Consider the following 21,374-nt stretch of genomic DNA (forward strand, 5'->3'; position numbering starts at 1 on the left):
AACCTGCCCCGGCCCTCACGCCTGGGTCATAACTTTCAAGAGCCAAGTTTACTGTAGAACACAGAATTTCTTCACATTGTATCAGTTTTGCTGGGTTTCAGCCACAACTTACGTGTTGTATCCACAGTCTCCCTTCTTATGGTATTCCACTCCGTTTCTAAAGACTCCCGACTGTGAAGGGCTGTGAAATGGTCGTCGAGCTGAGTCTGCTCTATACACTGGAAGCTACCGTGGGCATCAGCGCTGTAAATTCTATCGAGAACTTCATGGCTGTATTCCCTACCAAGATTTTCCCTATCACTTATCTGTTTTATTGTTGGATTCGAATTCACACTATTTACCAAGTTCGTTTTAGTTGCCTTTTCTTCATCCATTGACTTGGGTTTTGGTTTGGACATGAGAATGTTTGTTGAGATGTTTGCCTTTCTGTCCTCACCATCAGCGGGTGGGGTTTTCTCCCGGTCTTCAACCGTTTTCAAATTGGGATGCTGCTGGGCAGCACCAGAATTAAAGGAAATCTTGAACTCATCAAGTCTGTCAAAAAGTCCCGTATTGTTGGCACAATAGCTAGACGAATTCGGCGATGACCAAAGATCATTTTCACTTTGATTGGACGAACGAGGGGAGGTATTTTTAGGGGTCTTTTCCGCAGAAGAAACGTCACTAGGCCTATCAACCTCTGGTGCACTATCCCCAACTGAGCCACTTTTAAATCTAGAATCACAACTGCTTCCTTTACGCAGACGTTTGCTCTTCAGCATGGAAGATTCACTATCTCCCACCTTTGGAAAACTTCTGTTCAAGCTAGAACCTTTCATTATGGGCAACTGGGAAGATTTTGGCGGTGATTTCTTTGCAATTGGTGACAACTTACTCTCTGTTCCTTGATTTGTATGAGTTTCAGGCAATTTTGTTTTGGAGGATTTGGAGCCATGCAGAGCTACAACCTTGTTCATACTGATCCCTGTGTTATTCAACATCATACTCAGCTCACCCATGCTAAGTTTGGCTGAAAATAGTGCGTGAGATTTTTTTTATTACATTCCATTTTTTCTTTGTTTCAGAACAAACCCCTAAACTATATGTAAGACTTTGAAAATAAAATGATAAGCATTATTATCACATATTGAAAATACAATTGTATGTTTAAACATTATACATATAATACTACAATTGACATAATACTATGAATAAAATACTACAGTAACTTTTAAGTTTCAAATGTTCACTTTTACACTGTCTGATGTGATATTGAAAACAAGAGCACCGCCTTGCGGGTGCAGACCGCTCATCTATTTTCTTTTTAAAGGTGAAGGGACTCTCATTTTCAATCACAAAGGAGGGAGGAGTGGAGTGAAGAGGGGTGTATAGTGTGGGGTTGTGGACATGTATTACATTATCTTCCAAAAAAGCGAAAAAAAAAAAAATAAATAAATAAATAAATCCGGGGGGGGGGGGGGGGGGGGGGGGGGGGGGGGGGGGGGGGGAGGGGGGGGAGGGCACGGGGGATGGTTTAGGTGGAGTCTATTTTTTTTTTTTTTTTAAGATCATAGATTGGGTGAGAGGGTTGGACGGTATTTCAAACATAACAGTTTTAAAAAACAAAATGGGAGGGGGGGGTATAGTGTGAGGGTGTGGTGGTAATTTGTGAGATGATCTTAAAAAAAAAAAAAAATTGGGGGGGGGGGTGGGTGGGGGGGGGGGGTTGGGGTGGGGGTATAGTGTGAGGGTGTGGTGATCATTTGTGAGATGATCTTAAAAAAAAAAAAAAAAAAATTAGGGGGGGGGGAGGGGGGAGGGGGGGGGAGGGGGGGGGAGGGCACGGGGGATGGTTTAGGTGGAGTCTATTGTGGTATGTCAGGTAAGAGTAGTTTCATCAAAGTATCAATCAAATCTAATCATAAATAAAGAAGTTATGGCAATTTTAGCAAAATTTAATAATTTGACCTTGAGAGTCAAGGTCATTCAAAGGTCAAAGTAAAATTCAAGTTGCCAGGTACAGTAACCTCATGATAGCATGTAAGTATTTGAAGTTTGAAAGCAATAGCCTTGATACTTAAGAAGTAAAGTGGATCGAAACACAAAATTTAACCATATATTAAAAGTTACTAAGTCAAAAAAGGGCCATAATTCCGTAACAATGACAACCAGAGTTATGCAACTTGTCCTTTTACTGTACCCTTATGATAGTTTGTGAGTGTTCCAAGTATGAAAGCAATATCTAGGATACTTTAGGGGTAAAGTGGACCAAAACATAAATCTTAACCAAATTTTCAATTTTCTAAGTATAAAGGGCCCATTATTCCGTCCAAATGCCAGTCAGAGTTACATAACTTTGCCTGCACGGTCCCCTTATGATAGTTCATAAATCTTGCAAGTATGAAAGCAATAGCTTTGATACTGTAGGAATAAAGTGGACCTAAACACAAAACTTAATCAAATTTTCAATTTTCTAAGTATAAAAAGGGCACATAATTCTGTCAAAATGCCAGTCAGAGTTACATTACTTTGCCTGCACAGTCCCCTTATGATAGTTAGTAAGTGTTGCAAGTATGAAAGCAATAGCTTTGATGCTTAAGGAATAAAATGGACCTAAACACAAAACTTAACCAAAATTGTCAATTTTCTAAGTATAAAAAGGGCACATAATTCTGTCAAAATGCATGCCAGAGTTATCTAACTTTGCCTGCCCAGTCCCCTCATGATAGTAAGTAAGTGTACCAAGTTTGAATGCAATAGCATTGATACTTACTGAGAAAAGTGGATCTAAACGCAAAACTTAACCAAAATTTTCAATTTTTTAAGTATAAAAAGGGCACATAATTCTGTCAAAATGCACGCCAGAGTTATCTAACTTTGCCTGCCCAGTCCCCTCATGATAGTAAGTAAGTGTACCAAGTTTGAATGCAATAGCATTGATACTTTCTGAGAAAAGTGGACCTAAACGCAAAACTTAACCGGAATCCATGTTTGACCCTGGATTCAGATTAGGTTTGAATCCCAGCAGTGTAGCGGACAGGGTAAAATCAAGGGCCTTAGGAGACTCAGCGGTCAATGAGTCCATGGTCAGTGTCTGATCTTGTACATCGGTACTGGCAGCCTTTATGGGAGTAGCTGGAAAAAACATATGAGTCGCGTTTGAGAAAACTGGGCATAATGCATGTGCGTAAAGTGTCATCCCAGATTAGCCTGTGCAGTCCGCACAGGCTAATCAGGGACGACACTTTCCAACTTATCTTGATTTTCGGTAAGGAGGGACTTCCTTGAAACTAAAAATACATGTACCATAAAAGCTGAAAGTGTCATCCCTGATTAGCCTGTGCGGACTGCACAGACTAATCTGGGATGACACTTTACGCACATGCATTAAGTCCAGTTTTCTCAAAACGCGACTCATATGTTTCTTTACAATTAACACACAGGCTAACAACAAACGTGTAGCACTAGTCACATACATGTAAGTTACTTGTGCAGTCGAAGAGATTATTTACTTTTTATGTTGCTTAAGCATATAACGTTCATGATAAAAGCAAACAACTTCCATATTGAGTGACAGCTAAGAATCATTCTGATACATCAATATGAATGCAACTAACCAAACTGCCCAAAACAAAGCATTTACCGCCAAAATCTCTTTTTCAAGAGGTGAACTAACAATCTTTAAAAAAACAACAACATGGTTTATAAAGCTCTTATTCTCTTAGTTAAGTCAATTAAAGCTTAATAGTATGAACTCAACTGTGCTGAAGCATGTTTTAGAATTATTGGACATAGCAGTGCTCCAGATAAGCTGCGTATCTGCGTATGTCACCCAATTTAAATGTTTAAAAACGCTCAGAAATTCATTATTATGCGTATTGAAAACGCAACCAATTTGAAGTTTACTCAAGTTATTTAAGTTTGATGCTATCACAAATGCTTTGCTTAATTATGGTAATAACATCAAAATTAAAGGGACAGTCAACCAGATTGACAAAAAAAGGTCTAATATACCGTTTTTGTACAATTATTAGTTTATATTATTTTAAATATCACGACTGGTATATTACTTTAAAAGTTGTTAAGTTTTCATATTTTCAGTATATTTGGTGATAAATTTTACTGGGTATGTCTACCAGGTAACTACCACTTAACTATAAATGACGCTAGTAGATTGATCATCATCATCACATGGTAAACCCAGGAATGCAAATTGTGCATGCGTAGTGAATTGTATATATTTTATATATAAAATGATCAATCTACTTGCGTTTTATTTACAGTTTCACGATGTACTTTCAATTTCACATCGCAAACTTTTATTACCAAATATACTGAAAATAAGAACTTTTTTCAAGTAATGTAATATACCAGTCGTGATATTTTAATCAATATAATCTAATAATTTAAAAAACACACAGTATTTTATAATTTTTATTTTTTTATTTTTTTTGTCAATCTGGTCAATTAAATATGCAACAGGGAGCATTCCAAATAAGCCTGCGTGCTCGAAACAGCCCATTTGACAAAATACTGCGTGTCAAAAGTGCCCTTTTGACAAAATGGCCCGCCAACTGTCCTTTTCAAATCCTAGCTTGAGCACTGCAGTGTAAGAATCAAGAGATCAAAAGACTAACATAAGTTATTACTGATTGACAAACAGTGGAACTAAGAATCAAGAGACCAAAAGACTAACATAAGTTACTACTGATTGCCTAACAGTGGAACTGCCTAACAGTGGAACTAAGAATCAAGAGACCAAAAGACTTACATAACCATTTGCATGCTGGGAAATTTGTCGTCTGCTAAAATGTCATCTGCTGAATTTCTAAAATTAACATTTTCTTCCATTTCTTTCAAAGAATACTATTAGAATAGCAAACACGTGAATCCTTTCAGGGACCAGCACACGTCCTCGAGTTATCGAAAATCGCATGTTTGAATTATTGCGGCTATTTTTATATGAAAATTAAAGGAAAATGTTAGGGACTTCCTTTAATGCTCGAGTAATCGCAAGTTTTTAATAAATCGCCAGCTAAAGTTATTGCAATTCTACTGTAATTAAATTTAACTTTCTGAGGGACTATAAATGCTTGAAAATTCGTATAGTGGTAAGCGGTGAAAGGAGTCTCTTTTAGACCAAAATTAAGTCTAGTAAGAAAGAGTTGTCCAGGTTTAGACTGCCATGTTTTCAAAAAAATGATAACAATGTGAGAATGCAACTCTGCTGATATGCTTATAAAATATCATCCATATGCACAAGTTACTTAAAATATCTAAATTATATTCTTCTGAAACACACCAATAACAAACTTAGATGTTCCTTAAACAGGACCATAAGTATCAAGTGGGAGTTGAGAAATGTCAACAAATATTAAAATGCCAATATTATTAACAGCAACTTTGATCTTAAAACAAATGTAAGACAGAATAAATAATTGAATGGATTAAAATGTCTGAATGCATATTTGGGAGTATTCCATTATAGGTTATACCGGTATGTGTCTTATAATCCAATGCATTATAGTGACATACTTTGAAACATGTTAGAAATTAGAAAGCCCATCTAATATTCCCGTACCACTTTTTCTCAGAAAGTACTAATGCATGTGTTATAAATACTTTTTATACTAATCCCATCAGATATTTGAAATCAAAAAGAAATTGAATGAATGCATCCAACTCTTACTTGCCAGGGAATATCCAACAATCGTTCATGCTGAGCCTTGGGCGAGAGATTTTTGTTTCACACCATACACATTTCCCTCAGTGAACTCAATTAAGCTTGTTTATTGCAACCTTAATTACCTACCCACAGATTTTGAGAAGTTTGCAGCCTTAGGTGGGGGCATGGTTGGCTTCTTAAACACATCATCTGAGCGGGCAGCAATACTTGATGTCTGGGAAACTGTAAATTCAGCTGCAAATATAAAATAGATATAGAATGACTGAGAATAGGGTTAGAAATAGTATCGTTTGTACCTATAAATCACAGTACAGTAAACAAAAGAAGGGGTTGTGAAATCTGAATTGTCAGGGTTCAATGAATTTTTTTGGCTTCATATCTTGCAGCCTGTACCTTTTGGATTGGGAAACATATCGGAATAAACCAAGCCATAGGGAAAATGAAACATTATTGATATGATTATAAATAACAGTATTCCAATTGTTTATAAGTGAATGTTTAATTGCATATCTTGCAGCCTGTACCTTTTGGATTGGGAAACATATCGGAATAAACCAAGCCATAGGGAAAATGAAACATTATTGATATGATTATAAATAACAGTATTCCAATTGTTTATAAGTGAATGTTTAATTGCATTTTAAGTTATGTAATAAAGTGTTACAGAATCATATCCCTGTATAATTAACTAAAAAAATTTATGATTATTAAGTTTATTGGGAATGTTCTGCATCTTTTTGAGGAAATTTTGGTCAAATTTTTAGGAAAAATGTTACTTTTTGCCATTGTGAAGCAGCCTGTAAGAGGCTGTAATATTGGGAAATAAAAAGAACTGGTGTTGTCCAGAACCATAAATGCAGGACTTTTTTTGGCTACCAGGTATATACTTGCATCACTGACTAGTTGCAAATAGCTTTTTGACAAAGGGACAAGAAAGTAAATATTTATAAAATGTAAATACAACAGCAAAGAATTATCTCACAACAAGAGCAGCAAATCAATGAGTTCAAACTTTAAATTCAACACTTTGCAATATATACATTTCAGACATTATTACCTAAACTTTTACTTCCATGTTGTTCCATGTGTAAGCTGCTGAATTAAAATGCAGGGATCACAGTTCCAATTGCCAGCTTGGCCACATTATATTCAGGGGCATTTGCTATAAAATCATTTCTGTAGCATTTCTGGTCTCTGCCTCTAATTCAAGTTAGGAAGTTTTCAATTACTGGCATAATAAGTAAGTGCACTTAATAACAAATGTGTACAGCAGTTTACATGAAAAAAATTCATAGTTTAAGTGACTTCTGGAATATGAATGAAATACTGTTGAATACATGTAGGTTGACAAATAATATGTGCAATAAACAAGCAATACCATTTTCCTGGCTCTTCTTCAACTCTGGACCCGATGTGTCACTACTTCCACTAGTCCTGCCCCCTCTCTCAGAAGTATTCATACTGGAGTGTTGACTAGCCACATGCCCTGTTGAGGGCGCCCTAGAGGTCGTGGGGAGGGATGGAGCAGTGTAACTCGTAGACGGGTAGGCGCCCATGTTGGGCCGGGATAACAGCTGTGACTGACGGAATGGGCTATCACTGCTCCTGAAATTGTTTACAGTTTTCATGCAACCCAAGGAACCAATCACTGCTGGAAACTTGCATTTAAAAATGATCAAATTAGAAAATCAAGTAAATTAAGGAAATACAAAGAAATTAATGTAGGTCAAATAATAATTTTGAATTCAAAACTACAGGCAAGATGGAAATGCCATGGTACATTAAAGTACATGTAAATATACAATTAATGTCACCAATATTCATCAAGATTGTCACTTAAATACAGAATGACAACATTTTCATCTTTGAATGTTTTTATTAACTCACAGAGTTGTTAACCTTTTAGCACTCAGATATGCACTTCGACGAATGTGTAGTCCTTTAGAAAACCAAATTAAATTTAAGCCCTTTCTTACCAGATTTAAGTTATAATTGCTTCATTTCCAACCCCAAGATACTGATGAGCAGCAAACAGCATAAAACAGGAACTGACTGTGAGTAACTCAGCCATTTTAACTTTGCTTCTGAGTGAGAAGATTTACGTGAGACTTGTACATACCTGTCAGGACTCCCAGATGCAGCAGTTCTGTTTCCCAGTGCCATTCTGTCCATCTCCTGGCTGCCCAGAATGCCTGAACTGGATCTGCCTGGCTGCAAGAGGCTCCAGTCAACTTCTGATAAAAGAAATGTGTGAGAATTTTTTTCAGAACGAAATTAAAAATTAAAGCGCTGAAGGCACTGAAGTTGTTCGCTATTGCATCATTTAAGACGCAACTCATTTCAAAATTGATAGCAAGCTTGAAATGAACACACGCCATTCAAATTTATAAAGAGTGTGTCATAACGCACGGGTCAAGATTTGTGTGCACTTTTTATCATCCTGTTCATTTAATAGAGATAACTTAGACAAAATAACAACAACATGGCCCTTTTTTAGCATTCTGATTTCATCATAGAAAGTATGATGAAAATGGTAATGAGAACTGAATATAAAGACAATTTGCAATCACCATCATATTAAATGAATCTTGTTGAAATATTGAATACCTATCTCACTAAGAATGTATGAAGTTATTTTACAGTGACCTTTACCCTCACCGTGAGCAGACCTGTCCTCGCGGGGAAAGGATCCCATCATCTCCACACTAAAGGCAGAGTCATCACTTCCCAGGGACCCCTCCTCCAGGCCCTGCCCCAACCCAAGACCAAAGCAGCCAAATGAGCTGGACTTCTGGACAAATGGATTCGACCCTTGGGTGACCTTGAGACCCTGTTACAGTAATTGAAGTATACTGGGATCATATATGGGATAATAAACTGACCTTTAGTATGTATTACATGCAGTTTTATACTTCACATTTAAATTTAAAAAGTTGAGATCTAGTTATACATTGATACGAAGCTATTCTGACTTCTTATTTGCAAAATTATCTGATGATAATTTTTTTCTAAAACCATAATCTTTATTAAGTTGCAATTATTTAAAAAATAGTATGTCAAAATCATGTGAAAACAAGAGATGTGTTTGTCAGAAATACAATGCCCTTTACTGCGCCGCTTTAAAGCCATATATTTGACCCTGAAGGATGACCTTGACCTTTCATCACTCAAAATGTGCAGCTCCATGAGATACACATGCATGCCAAATATCAAGTTGCTATCTTCAATATTATTAAAGTATTTGCAAAAGTTAAACCAAGGTTAAAGTTTGTGACAGACACATACAATGACAGACAGGCCAAAAACAATATAGCCCCAATCATTCGATCCGGGGGCATAAAAAAGTAACATCCTATATACTGATGAATCAATAATGTGTCTGTAATTTGATAAAAGAATTCAGCAAAAATTGAAATACTTTCTCTTCCTTTAATGTACAACTGTAAAATACGCCAAATACCATAAATCAGCATCTGAACAGTAAAAGAGTTCATTGAAGTTCAACTGCATAAGAAAATAAAATAAAATTTAAATTAGCAGATGAAATATCAATAAGTTGGTCAAGGACAGATCAAACCCTACCAGAGCAGATGCATCATCGGCATTGAAGCCTGAGGCCTCGAGCCTGTTCCCAGGGTCGAACTCGTGTTCGGCCCCTAGGATCTCATCCACGTCAAAGCTTGCGGCTGTCTGAGAGTCCTCAACGGGGCTTATGGGGGTCAGGTAGCGCAAACTGAGGCGACTGTCCACCTCTTTCTGCGACCCATTGAAACTCTGAAGGTATGTGTTTCGTTTAAAGCTATGTATTGCATCCAAAGTCTATTGCTTATTTAAATGCCCTGTTTCCTGGATTCAACCAGTACTTGGTATTTTGAGGGAGATCCAAAGAACGCTCCCACAGAGGGGATAGAACTTATGACCTTCTGATCGCTAGGCAGACACCATACCCACTACGCCATGGCTGGGGTTTGCCTAGCCAATTTGGGAAAAGGAGTCTGGTCAAATTGGGATTTTTTAAATTAATAAAATGGCAAATTTTGGAATTTTTATCAACAAAATGGACCAGATTGGGATTTTTTTATATCAACAAATAATCACATATCATGCCTTTTCCTGGCCATTGTGGGAAAAAAAGCAATCTACATGAATAGTCAACTGATTAAACTAATTTAATATAACTATTTATAATAATTCAAATAAGGAGAACAAAATCAATAAAAATTACAGTTGCATACTTTGTTAGATGTTTTTGAAATCAAATTGAGAAATAGAAATCATAAGACATTTCTTTCTAAAACAAGAGATGTTTGTCTGAAGCACAATGCCCCCTATTGCGCCACATTGAAGTCATATATTTGACATTTGACCTTGAAAGATGACCTTGACCTTTTACCACTCAAAATGTGCAGCTCCATGAGATACACATGCATGCCAAATATCAAGTTGCTATCTTAAATATTGCAAAAGTTATGACCAAGGTTTAAGTTTTGGGACACACGGCGAAGCAATGAAGGAATGACTGACTAACTGACTGACAGACAGACAGCCAAAAAACAATATACCCCCGATCATTCGGGGTCGGGTACGTTTTTTATTGGGCCTGTTTTATGGCCTTTTTTAAATAGCAGAAGCACCCCTGAAGGTATGAATATTTTTAGGGACAGTTGAGTGAATGATGTAAAAATGTTTTATCTTTTTTTTTTTTATTCAAAAATTTCATTCATTACAGGGTTGTCATTATGATTGTAAACAAAGGATTATTTTGGAATAGTAAACGATTGGCCGGGGGTCAAGGTCCAGGTCAAGGCCCTGGTAGGGGGGTCTGGGGGCAAAGCAAACGAATTCTAGACATTTTAGGGACAAAATACTGCTATTCTCAGAGCATAAAAAGTTAAAATGAGGTCTACAAAGAATAGACAATTTTAAGATTCTCACATTTTAAGTATACTGTACAATTTAAAAACATGTTATATTGATAGATCATTGCTTGTTCCAATGCTATCCATTACCCGATAATCCAGTATTATTACGATTTCTTTTTTTCAAAACCAAATTATGGCCAATATTGACGATGAATGTCGTTCGCCATTGAACGCAAGTGCATATACAAATTGAATTGTGGGATTGGGGAATTCCCATTGAACATGCGTGAATCACGTGACGCGATTTGAGAGCATTTAGAACCGTTTATATTTAGTAATTACGACAAATCAACGACTCAATCTAAACTGTTACATGTACCTCCTTTCACAAAAGTTTGAGAAAGTGAAAGTGAATTTCTGAGAATAAAAACGCGTCTTTCTTTAAATTTTACCGAGTACTTTTCATTCCGGATCGTGATATAACTTGTCAGGTCATTCATGCATGTAGACCTATATGTATGCATATTTACCTACTTATTACATTATGCGTTATGACCATTTGTATATCAAAATGCATTATTTAATTGAAGTATTTTCAAATGCGTTTACTTAAATGTGTTATCCAAAATCATTTTCAGATTTCATTATTCACTGAAAATTTAGAATAGAAAATTCTAGCAACAGAGACACATTTCTCGTGTTTTTCATGTACAGATAAAATCATGCCAAAATTAGACTTCATGTATAACGTCACGTCATTCTTCTTCGGGGAAAGCGTGGACTTTAATATTTAGATGCTGAATAACAACTTCGTAGGGCAGAGGTCGCTAATATCTTTTATTTTGGTAGAAAATCGAAGAGCATTTTTTAATATGTGGAAACCTTTTCTCTCACTAAAAAATCTAGTTAATTACGCTCTACAGTGCTACATTCGTCGAGCTACGGTCAGTAATAATCTGTGAAATGTGCAGCTACTTGATACAGTTTCACGTGGGGTCGGTGTGTATTCGGCTGCCTGAGCGCTGATTGGTTGACGTGCTTACCAAGAAGAATTTGATTGACAGCTGGACAAATCAATATTGGCCACTTGCTGAGAATGAGCAGCGTTAATGGACTGACTGAATGACCGGGCGTCGCTCTACTATACTACGATTATTCCTCGTCAAAGACCTATAGATTACACAGATTGGAAACTTCGCGCCTTATCGGGCTATCTCTCGGCGGGGTCACGTGGTCGAGAAACTGATAAGAACACTTGGGATCAGCAGACGATTTATTCCATGAATCAATCGGAGTAGTCCGGAGATAGCCGGTGTATCACGATTGCGATAAGATAGCGACGCGTCAGTAGCAACGGCTACGATTATCGAGAAAAGTTATGCGAAAATGTTACGGCGCTGTAGAAAGGCGGCTGTAACTTGGTAAAAACTGATCCGATTTTCATAAAATTAAGTTTCATAGAAACATGAGTAATTATGTTTTTATAAAATCTCGATTTTATTTACCTACAATAAAACTTCATAATGCCGCGATCATTGAAGCAATTGCGCTAAGAACTTCCAAATCGCGGCGAGAATGCTGTTGAATAGTTTATTTGAAAGGCTTTTGCCAAAGACCTATAGATTACAATATATTGTAATCTATAGGTCTTTGCTTTTGCTGATAAAATATTCTTGTATAATTTGGTATTTCAGACAGTTAAAACCTTATAAAATATTATTATTTCAAAAAGGATAGATATATGTGGACACATAGATCTAGGTCTCTGATTAAAACAACATTACAGTATAATAAATGCTATGATCGTTCGATCCAAAAACGGTTTTAGTTCGACTTATTTCAATATTGATTGTGTAGATTTTTTTCAATTGTTTAATTCTCTTTTTATTGAGATTTAATTCATGAGTTATAGGTTATTAAAGTTTTGTTTGTAATCCAGTTTTTTTCTTTTGGTAATTAAATTAAGCTTTCAGTATCGTGGGCTAGGATTTCGCGAAAAGAAAAAAACAAAAACATTTCACGCGCGTGTTAATCGTCGGATCAATTAGCGAACTGAAGATGCTTTGTGTGTTTTTTCTTTACTCTTGAGAATTAATTAAAGGAAGGGATTCTTACTTCAATTATCAGTTTGCGTTGTTGATTGATTTTAATTGTGTGATCAGTGGCCGCGGCCGGCGAATTCATTCTTTATATGTCATTGTGATGTCCAATTAAGGTAAGTCTTTGTTGTGAATGTGTTAGATTTTAATATACTTGTTTATAATAGTACGTTATAAACACAATGAAATGCTGTATAAAACTGTTTAAAAAAAGGCTGTTCTCGATTGTGTATCTTATAAGTTGGACATACTAGTACATATTTTGGATTTTACATTTTTAAATTCTGTATCATTTGTGCAATCATGTCGCGTAACAGAGACCCTGATTTTTTCGCTTGGAGTGATAGTGATTTAGACCTTGATGAGCTTTTTGAAGGGGACTATACTGACAATGACTCTGTTTGTACTGATAAACATAGTGTTAGTGTTGATAAGAAAGATATATATGTGTGTCCAATTTGTTCACGAGAATACAAGACTATATATATTTCTTACTGTAAGAGGTTTTGCAATTACAAAACTAATAAATAAGAAAACTGAGAAAAGTGCAAAAAATGAAAAGAAAACATCCGCCAGCCTGAGAGATGCTTTAAAGTCACTGAATACCGGTAATTTGAAATAAACTGGGACTATAGGTCTGTACCAGAAGTTTAACATCAGGACTATCAGTATGGGAATATTGAAACTAATAACGTGTGCTCTGCTATTGCTTACGCTTTTAACAATGACAATTTGTGGTTTTTATAGTCATCTCACAGCTTTTTGTGTTTTAATAGTAAGCTCACAGCTATCTGTTAAAATATGTTTGTATATTAACTTGCATGTGTAACATTGACAGGAAAACTGGTAATACTAATAAAATAAGATATTAAATGAGAATCTAAACCCATACATTGTACTTTCATCTAGTTCTTTTATTCATACCAAGATAAACATATTACCCAGAATAAAAATCTAAAAATCTTATTTCTTCAATTTGAGGTGAATAATGACAAAGTTTTTCACAATGAACCAAAGCACGTTTGACAACATGTGTGTATAATAGGGTAAAAGAGCTTAAAATTGTACCATCTTTGTACAAGGCCAAAATCCTTTAAAATGAACATTATCCTACAGTTTAATTAATTCATACCAAGATTAACATATCACCAAGCATAAAAATCTGACTTAATCTATTTGTGATGAAAAATGAAAAAGTTTATCAAAAAGAACAAAAACACGTTTGACAGCTATCTTGTACAACAGAAGAAAAGAGCTTAAAATTGTACCAACATTGTATAAGGCCAAATCCTTTAAATTGAATATTTTCTTGTAGTTTGTTTAAATCTATACTTAGATTAACATATTGCATAAAAATCTTACTTCAACGATATGGGGTGAGAAATGGAAAAGTTTTCACAAAGAAACAAACCACTTTGGCGACAGGTGTGAAAAATTATTGAATGAAATAACAGTATAAAATTGTACAAAATGTACAAAGGCAAAATCCTTTAAAATGACTTATTTTCGTCTACTTTTTATTAATCATACCTAGAATTACATATCACCAAGCATAACAATCTGACTTTATCGGTTTGGGATGAAAAATGAAAAAGTTTATCAATTAGAACAAAAACACGTTTGACAGCAATATTGTACAACAGAAGAAAAGAGCTTAAAATTGTACCAACATTGTATAAGGCCAAATCCTTTAAATTGAATATTTTCTTGAAGTTTGTTTAAATCTATACTTAGATTAACATCTTGCCTAGCATAAAAATCTTACTTCAAATATATGGGATGAGAAATAAAATAGAAAAGTGTTTCAACAAAATACAAACCACTTGATTGAATGAAATAACAGTATAAATAGTACAAAGGCAAAATCCTTTAAAATACCTCATTTTCGTCTACTTTTTATAAATCATTCATAGATTAACATCTCACCTAGCATAAAAATCTTACGTTATCAATATGTGATGCTTAATGAAGAAGTTTATAGAAAAATGCTTCGGGCCTTTCAATTTTTCAAAAATTATCGAAAATGAACGAATCCAGTGTTCTCTTTCACATTCCGATAAATTAATATTTAATTAGAATAATAACTACCAAAACCTAAAGAATTATCAAGACAGAAAATAAATACTTATTTCTTATCACACAAAAAATATTCAATATGTCTTTTTTCGGAGACCGACTTTGCTCACTACGTTAAGTTCGTAACGTTGCGCTTTCAGGCATTCATTGCTCTGCAAACTGACAACCGAGCGCTAAAAACACTAATTAACACATTAATATTGTTAATAACAATATCAAAATAATATAAACTAACCAGATCATGCTCAGAATACCCTACGACATCAAATATTAACGACTAATTACGAAGAATAATTGTTTGCTTTATAAGAAAATGGCCGACAGCAGCTGGAACAGGGAATAATCTACAGGTACACCGGCATCTCCAAAATCAATGTCACGTGACCCGCGTCCGCCGATAGATATTATCGCATATCACTATAGCGGAGACGAGAGATTCCAATCTGTGTAATCTATAGGTCTTTGTTCCTCGTTAATTATTGTCGGTTTGCGTTATCAAAACTTTCGATCGCAATTTTAAAGATTCGAGAAAAACAACTGATTTTCTGGCGATTTTAACCGATGAATTCGATCGGCAATCGGTTAATAATGACAACCCTGTCATTAATTAAAATATCGTACATTTTTTAACTACCTTAGTACAAAAATAAATGAGCAATTTGAATATAGTACTGCATTGAAGGAAATCTTCAAGATTACAATTAATATTTGCGCTCACAGGCTGTAAAACTATGTGATGCTAGCAAACATTTGAATGTAAAAGCTGTCAGCTCATCTTGTAAAACATATATGCCTATCCACCCAATATGTGCAGTTGTTAAGAAATATTTTAATATTGCATGCCTCTGTAACCTTGAACTTTTAATTGTTAATATGCAAATTGATAAGGATCTTTCTTCCTGCATGGCCTAGCAGGCTAAGAATTGAGAGAGTGTGTGGAAACTATTACACGCCCCTGTAACTTTGACCCTTGAAATGTTCATCATAAAATCCATAGGCATCTTCCTGTAATCTCAATTAACCAACATACCTATTTGCATGACAGTTGGTCCATGCGCTATCTAGATGTAAGGCAAAAACAAAATCGGATTACTACTGAGGGGGTGGTGGACTGGGGAGTGAGGGTATGAATCTGTACAATTTAAAGAACAAACACACTACTTATGTGCATACAATTGTACAACTTACAATTAATGAACAAGACTAGTGTAAAAATGAACACTTCTTACAGGAAATCTACTGAATCTGAGATCAGAGAGTAAATCATCTCCCATAGGGCGTATTCTCTGACCCTGCAAATATAGATAGACTCATATTATACATATATCTGGTAGAAATACAATTTTTTTTAAATAAAATTCATTTTAATTATTAAATACTTACCTGTTATCGTATGCTTATACTTTCCAAGGGGAAATAACTCATCCCGAATTTTAACTGGGAATCCGCCACCTCAATACCGTAATACAGGCCAGGTTAAACATAGTGCAATGCAACCTAGCAAAAAATCGGTAACCAACCCTCAATATTCTTTCAATATATATACAAAAAATATTAATCGAATAGCGGGGTGGGAGGTGGGACTTACCGATAACAGGTAAGTATTTAATAATTAAAATGAATTTTATTAAAAAAAATTTGTTTTAATGTCATAAATACTGACCTGTTATCGTATGCTGATTTTGCAGCTGCGGTGGGAAGGTTCGTATATATTTTCCCAACACAGTAGAACCCATAAATAGGGTTATCAGCTAATGATATCAAGTAATCTTCGTTAAAACGGTATTAATTATGACTTCTCGGACAGAGTAATATGTCTATGTCGTAAAGAAGACACTACCGTTAGTGAAACCACAACAAGCCCAAACGTATACAAATTGTATTGTTGGCACTTCAGAAAACGAAGATAAAAAGATGACAAGGTGGTCGGATTCCTCCAGTAAACAGCTTAGAGCACGTCAAAAAGTGGGGTGTGATTAATATATGCCCACAAAACAGACAGAGCTCTTAATTCATGCGGTCAGATCCTAAAAAGGAATGAATCCTTAGATAGGATAAGATTAACTTTCCTTAGTCGAGGTCTAACCCCGAGAAATAGAAGCCGCAGACACATCTCCCCCCCCCTTTTTTGGGGAAATGAAGAGTGTCTTTGAGAACCTCGAATGGACTTCTGACTAACACTGCTGAGATAGAACTTCAAAGCCCTGATTGCCCAAAGAAGTTTATCCTCATCTTCATGACTACCAGTTTAAGAAAAACTTGGAAACTTGAAGGTAGAAGCCATATAGAGGACTTGATATTACGCAAGGAATCCTGGCTGACACAACAAAGTGAAAACGACAATAGATCCAACTGGAATTGGTCGTATTCAACAGAAAAAGCATGAATTTCACTTCTCCGTATGGTAAAAGCCATAATAAGAAGGAAAACCGTCTTAAAATTATATTGGAACTGTTAATAAGCCTGATGAAAAAGGTTCATAGGGAGCTCATTAAGCATCCCAACATGTAACACAAGTCAAAACCGCTTAAGAAGGTAAAGGAACGAAAAACATAGTGTTGACGTTCCATAGTTTGGATCAGTTCCAAAATAGGTAAGACAGCACAGAGTTGCGATGACTTACACAAAACAAGGTAAACGAAAGCATAATCTCTATCCTTTGATGAAGAAAAGAACAAATTTCTTATCATCAAGAAAAAGATGAGAAAAACCTCTATGTATCTAGCAGAGTGATTAAGGTAATAACTATGCTCTCAAATACCCAGTAAAAAAATGAATTTCCCTAGAACCTTTATACAGTTCTGATGGAATTATCCTTGCACAAGTAACAAGGATTGAAACTCTAACAGAAAAAACGCTCTTCTGTAGAGATAACTAAAAGTTATTAATGGCCAGACATGAAGTGGCACATGTTTGGATCAGTAAAAATATGTCTCTCTGAGATATGATATTTGACCTGTGAAGAAGTTTCCTGAAAATAATTGTACAGTAGACTTAAAAGGTCGTAGAACCATAATCCCATGGTTCATTAAGTATATTGCATGAAATTATGGCAAAAACTCAGTTATTGCAAAAACTCACCAAGAAGGCAAGATATTTCAGTTTATGTCAATGGACGAATGTATAACAATCGCACACCCTGCAGGATCGATTTCTGTGAACTGCATTATTGACGTTGTTCAGCATACCGGTATACAATGCGATATACGATCGTATAACGCTAATTACTAGCGTTTGATGATAAACAACATTCTTTGATATACTATGTACACCATGCAACTCGTCTGCAACTTCACTGCCGCGCATGCGCAATTACATTATTGAACCCAACGGAAAAATAATTCGAAAGAAAGAACTGCAGGACAAAACGTCCAACAGGGCGTTGAGACGACCTGGTAAGAGAAAGACGATAGAGAAAATTTGTTGTTCTTGCAAAGAACGAATAAGTTCCTGATTTCCAGTTACAAGGAGTGATAATATGATCACCTCCGTGTCTGTAAGTAAACCACGACCGACGTGTGATAGTTGAAACCATCACAAAGGAATCGTGAAAATGTGTTGTAAATGAAAAACAGCTAAAAAGAATTTTCGCTTTTCAAGATGTAGATGTGCAGGTGATATTCATTAGGATACCACATAATTGAGAAAAACAAGATACGTTGTTCTATGTGATCGTCCATAACCTTCTCTGCTCACAAGATGTAAGGAAGGTTGTGGTAGAATAAACTATATTCTTGCCAAGATAATCTTCTAGTCTAGACACCACTGAATAGTGGTAAATAATGACAAAAAGATGGAAATCTGTGTCATTAAATAATCCCGAGATTAATACAATTATCTTAAAAATAAAGCTGAAACGGACGTAAGAAAAGACGTCTCAGCAGAAGGACCGGTGACCGGACCGGTAAATACCGACCGGTGACCGCAACCATTTGTCAAGAATGGGTAGGCAAAGAAACCACGGCAAGCCGAACTTTCCCACTCCAAACACACTTGAAAATTGGTAGAATAGGACAGTGTTTAACATGTATAAGTTTATGACCTATCTACAGAATATAGCCTCTTCTTGAACCAATAACAGGCGCCTTTAAAATCCTGGATAATACAGGTCGCGAAGTCATCGATTTGCGAAGTACGGAAATATGATTGATAGTGGTACCTCCGGAATCGGAGGTGTGATGGCAGAAAAAGGTGAAAACCCTAGGGGTAACCTTAAGCGGGTCCACGCTTGCCGGTAGAATGCATGGAAGTCTTAAATTCTGACTTGATTAATCCATTTACTTCAAGACTTCTAACCCGGACGAATTCCGAAAGGAATACGACCAGTTATAGGAAGACGGCCTGTTATGGCCAGAAGTGTAATAGAAGAATAACTTTAAGATGAGGTCCCTCCAGATCCTAGGATCTAAGATCCGAGTTCAATAGGTCCTAAGCCATCTACAAGACTGTAGCCGCTATGCGGTCAATCTGATAGGCAATCCTATGTATCAGAACTCTTGTTGATTCCAGTAGCTTGAAAATATGCACTGCCGTAGGAGCAATAGAAAAGCAGAAGTCGATACAAATGTCGTCTTGCTAATCCTGCTAGCGTCATTAATGTGTCCCAACTGTTCCGTGACACTGACTGCAAAGTCTGTAGCCTACAGGTAAAGGCGGTTAAAACAATTCATCCTTCGGGTCTCGAACATAAATTAATAGAGGTCAAATAGTAATGTTCGACCTCAATGCTAGTCTCCGAGCCCACTTCAGCCGATCTATCTGCAAGACCAGTAGTCTGCATGTAGCCGGTTGAGATAGAAGTACAAATAACAGATATAGCATGATTTGGTAACCGTCGCCAGTAGAACATCAGTATTGAAAAACACAAAAAGTCATGTAGATTGTTGAATACATAAAATATAGTATTCAATACAATCATAGCCAGGGGTATACAACTATGTAATGTAGACGATACCCGTGATACTAAAAATTGACCGATGAAAACACAGTGGAATACCGGTAATTGGTAACTGGTGACCGAACCGGACCGGTCAATGACCGGTAACTGTAGCCCGGTGAACGGACCAGTCATAATAGACCGGTGACGTTACCAGTTAAAGACTGAAAAATTGTGGAATCCATATGGTCTGATATCAATGTCAAGCACTGCTCGGAAAAGAAGATCGTGCATAAAAATCCAATCCGATGGCGATGAGACATCACTTATTCTGACCGGTGATCAGTGATCGGTGATATGACCGATGAATGGTGACCGATGTCAGGTGATCGGGACCGGTATAATATAACTGCGTCAGAATGGAAATATCTGGTGCAGAAGAATGACCATCCACGAAGTCATCTGATAATGTTAACCGGAAAACAACGGTAGATTATCAGTATTAATAGGCATAAGTGTCCTTGTAGTCGTAGTGGAGAAAAGAACAGCTTATCCCGAAGACTGAATATTAAACGAACTAGTGTGCGTATACAACTACGGCTCTGTGACTGCAACATGTGTGGATGCCATAAGAAGAACCATCACACCTGGAATGGAGACATGATATTCCTAAAGGAATGAAATGGAGAACGTCGATATGATCAGTAGGTTCATTAACGCCTACGTGAGAAGTGGCGACATCCATATAACTTCGATGCCGAAATATTGTTCGGCTACGCTGGAAATATTGTCTTCTACAATATTGTCTCCGTGAGCATTGCCATGATCGCTTACGAGCGTATCAACGCCGAGAACTGCTCAATGAAGGAGAGGTATGTTCGATAACTATCCAGTGGTGCTCAATGCAGTCCGCTGATGTCTACGTGAAGGTTGACGACGTCCTCGTTTCCTGCGATGTCGAGATCTGGATCGGCCGAGATGTGGATCGGCTGGGATGAGACCGAGATCTTCTAGAATAACGTCTCCGTGAGTGACGACGTGATCGCTTACGAGAGCCGCGACGATGAGAACTGCTCGACGAAGAAGAGCGTGTCCGATGTTTAAATCTTGATGAAGACGATGTATTCAACGCAGAATAGGAGAATAATTCAATGAAGAAGACCGAGTTCTTCTTCTTGACCGGTGACTGGTGTTATCGGTGGCAGGCCTAACTGATGACTGTTGACCGGTGACCGGACCGGTGATCAATGACCGGACCGGTGACCGGTGACAGGTGTCGCCATATGGTCTGATGTTGACAGACTGTCTAAGAGACTTAGCATAGTACGGTCGCGATCGTGCCCGATACCCGGTGACTGATACTGCAACTATCATCCATGATCTGCGAAGTCACCGGGTATTTATTCACTCTTGTTTCTGCGACCATCATGTAGTCGAATATATGAAAAACAAGAGCAAAGCATATTCAACCATAAACTGGTCACAGACCAGATTATCATACGGCACATTAAATCATTATTTGACCATAATGAAAATTATAATAAAACTGCCGTAGATCATCAATTAAACAAAAGTTTAATTCAAAACAGATGAAAAACAAGAGTTCCGCGGTCGGAGATGACCGCATTGAAGCCGGATTTTTGATTTAAATGACAGGAAAGTACCTTTCGTGTTTTTGTCAATGCAATACTTAAATTACTGAAATATTGTTCAAAGGTCAAAATGAAATGTAAGTACTTTTCAAGGCATGAGCAAACCTTGTGTTATGTTTTGAATGCATGCATATACATGAACAA

At 36.5% G+C, this 21,374-nt stretch overlaps 2 protein-coding genes across 2 annotated transcripts in view; both read right to left on the reverse strand.

Moving 5' to 3' along the window:
- Positions 1-1,003, reverse strand: part of LOC127854413 (centrosomal protein of 192 kDa-like) — a 41,658-nt gene extending 40,655 nt beyond the window's left edge. The window contains exon 1 of the mRNA XM_052389433.1: positions 113-1,003. Within this exon, the coding sequence (XP_052245393.1) occupies positions 113-998 (886 nt within the window). The 5' untranslated portion in view covers positions 999-1,003. The remainder of the gene's footprint in view (positions 1-112) is intronic.
- A 1,950-nt stretch (positions 1,004-2,953) lies between these two features.
- LOC127855923 (uncharacterized) overlaps positions 2,954-21,374 on the reverse strand; it is a 41,322-nt gene continuing 22,901 nt past the window's right edge. The window contains exons 9-15 of the mRNA XM_052391837.1: positions 15,932-15,994; positions 9,248-9,439; positions 8,324-8,495; positions 7,785-7,899; positions 7,044-7,270; positions 5,792-5,899; positions 2,954-3,114 (exon numbers count right to left, since the gene is read on the reverse strand). Coding sequence (XP_052247797.1) covers positions 2,954-3,114; positions 5,792-5,899; positions 7,044-7,270; positions 7,785-7,899; positions 8,324-8,495; positions 9,248-9,439; positions 15,932-15,994 — 1,038 coding nt within the window. The remainder of the gene's footprint in view (positions 3,115-5,791; positions 5,900-7,043; positions 7,271-7,784; positions 7,900-8,323; positions 8,496-9,247; positions 9,440-15,931; positions 15,995-21,374) is intronic.

The sequence above is a fragment of the Dreissena polymorpha genome, chromosome 13 (genome assembly GCF_020536995.1).
Source record: "Dreissena polymorpha isolate Duluth1 chromosome 13, UMN_Dpol_1.0, whole genome shotgun sequence".
NCBI classification, from domain to species: domain Eukaryota; kingdom Metazoa; phylum Mollusca; class Bivalvia; order Myida; family Dreissenidae; genus Dreissena; species Dreissena polymorpha.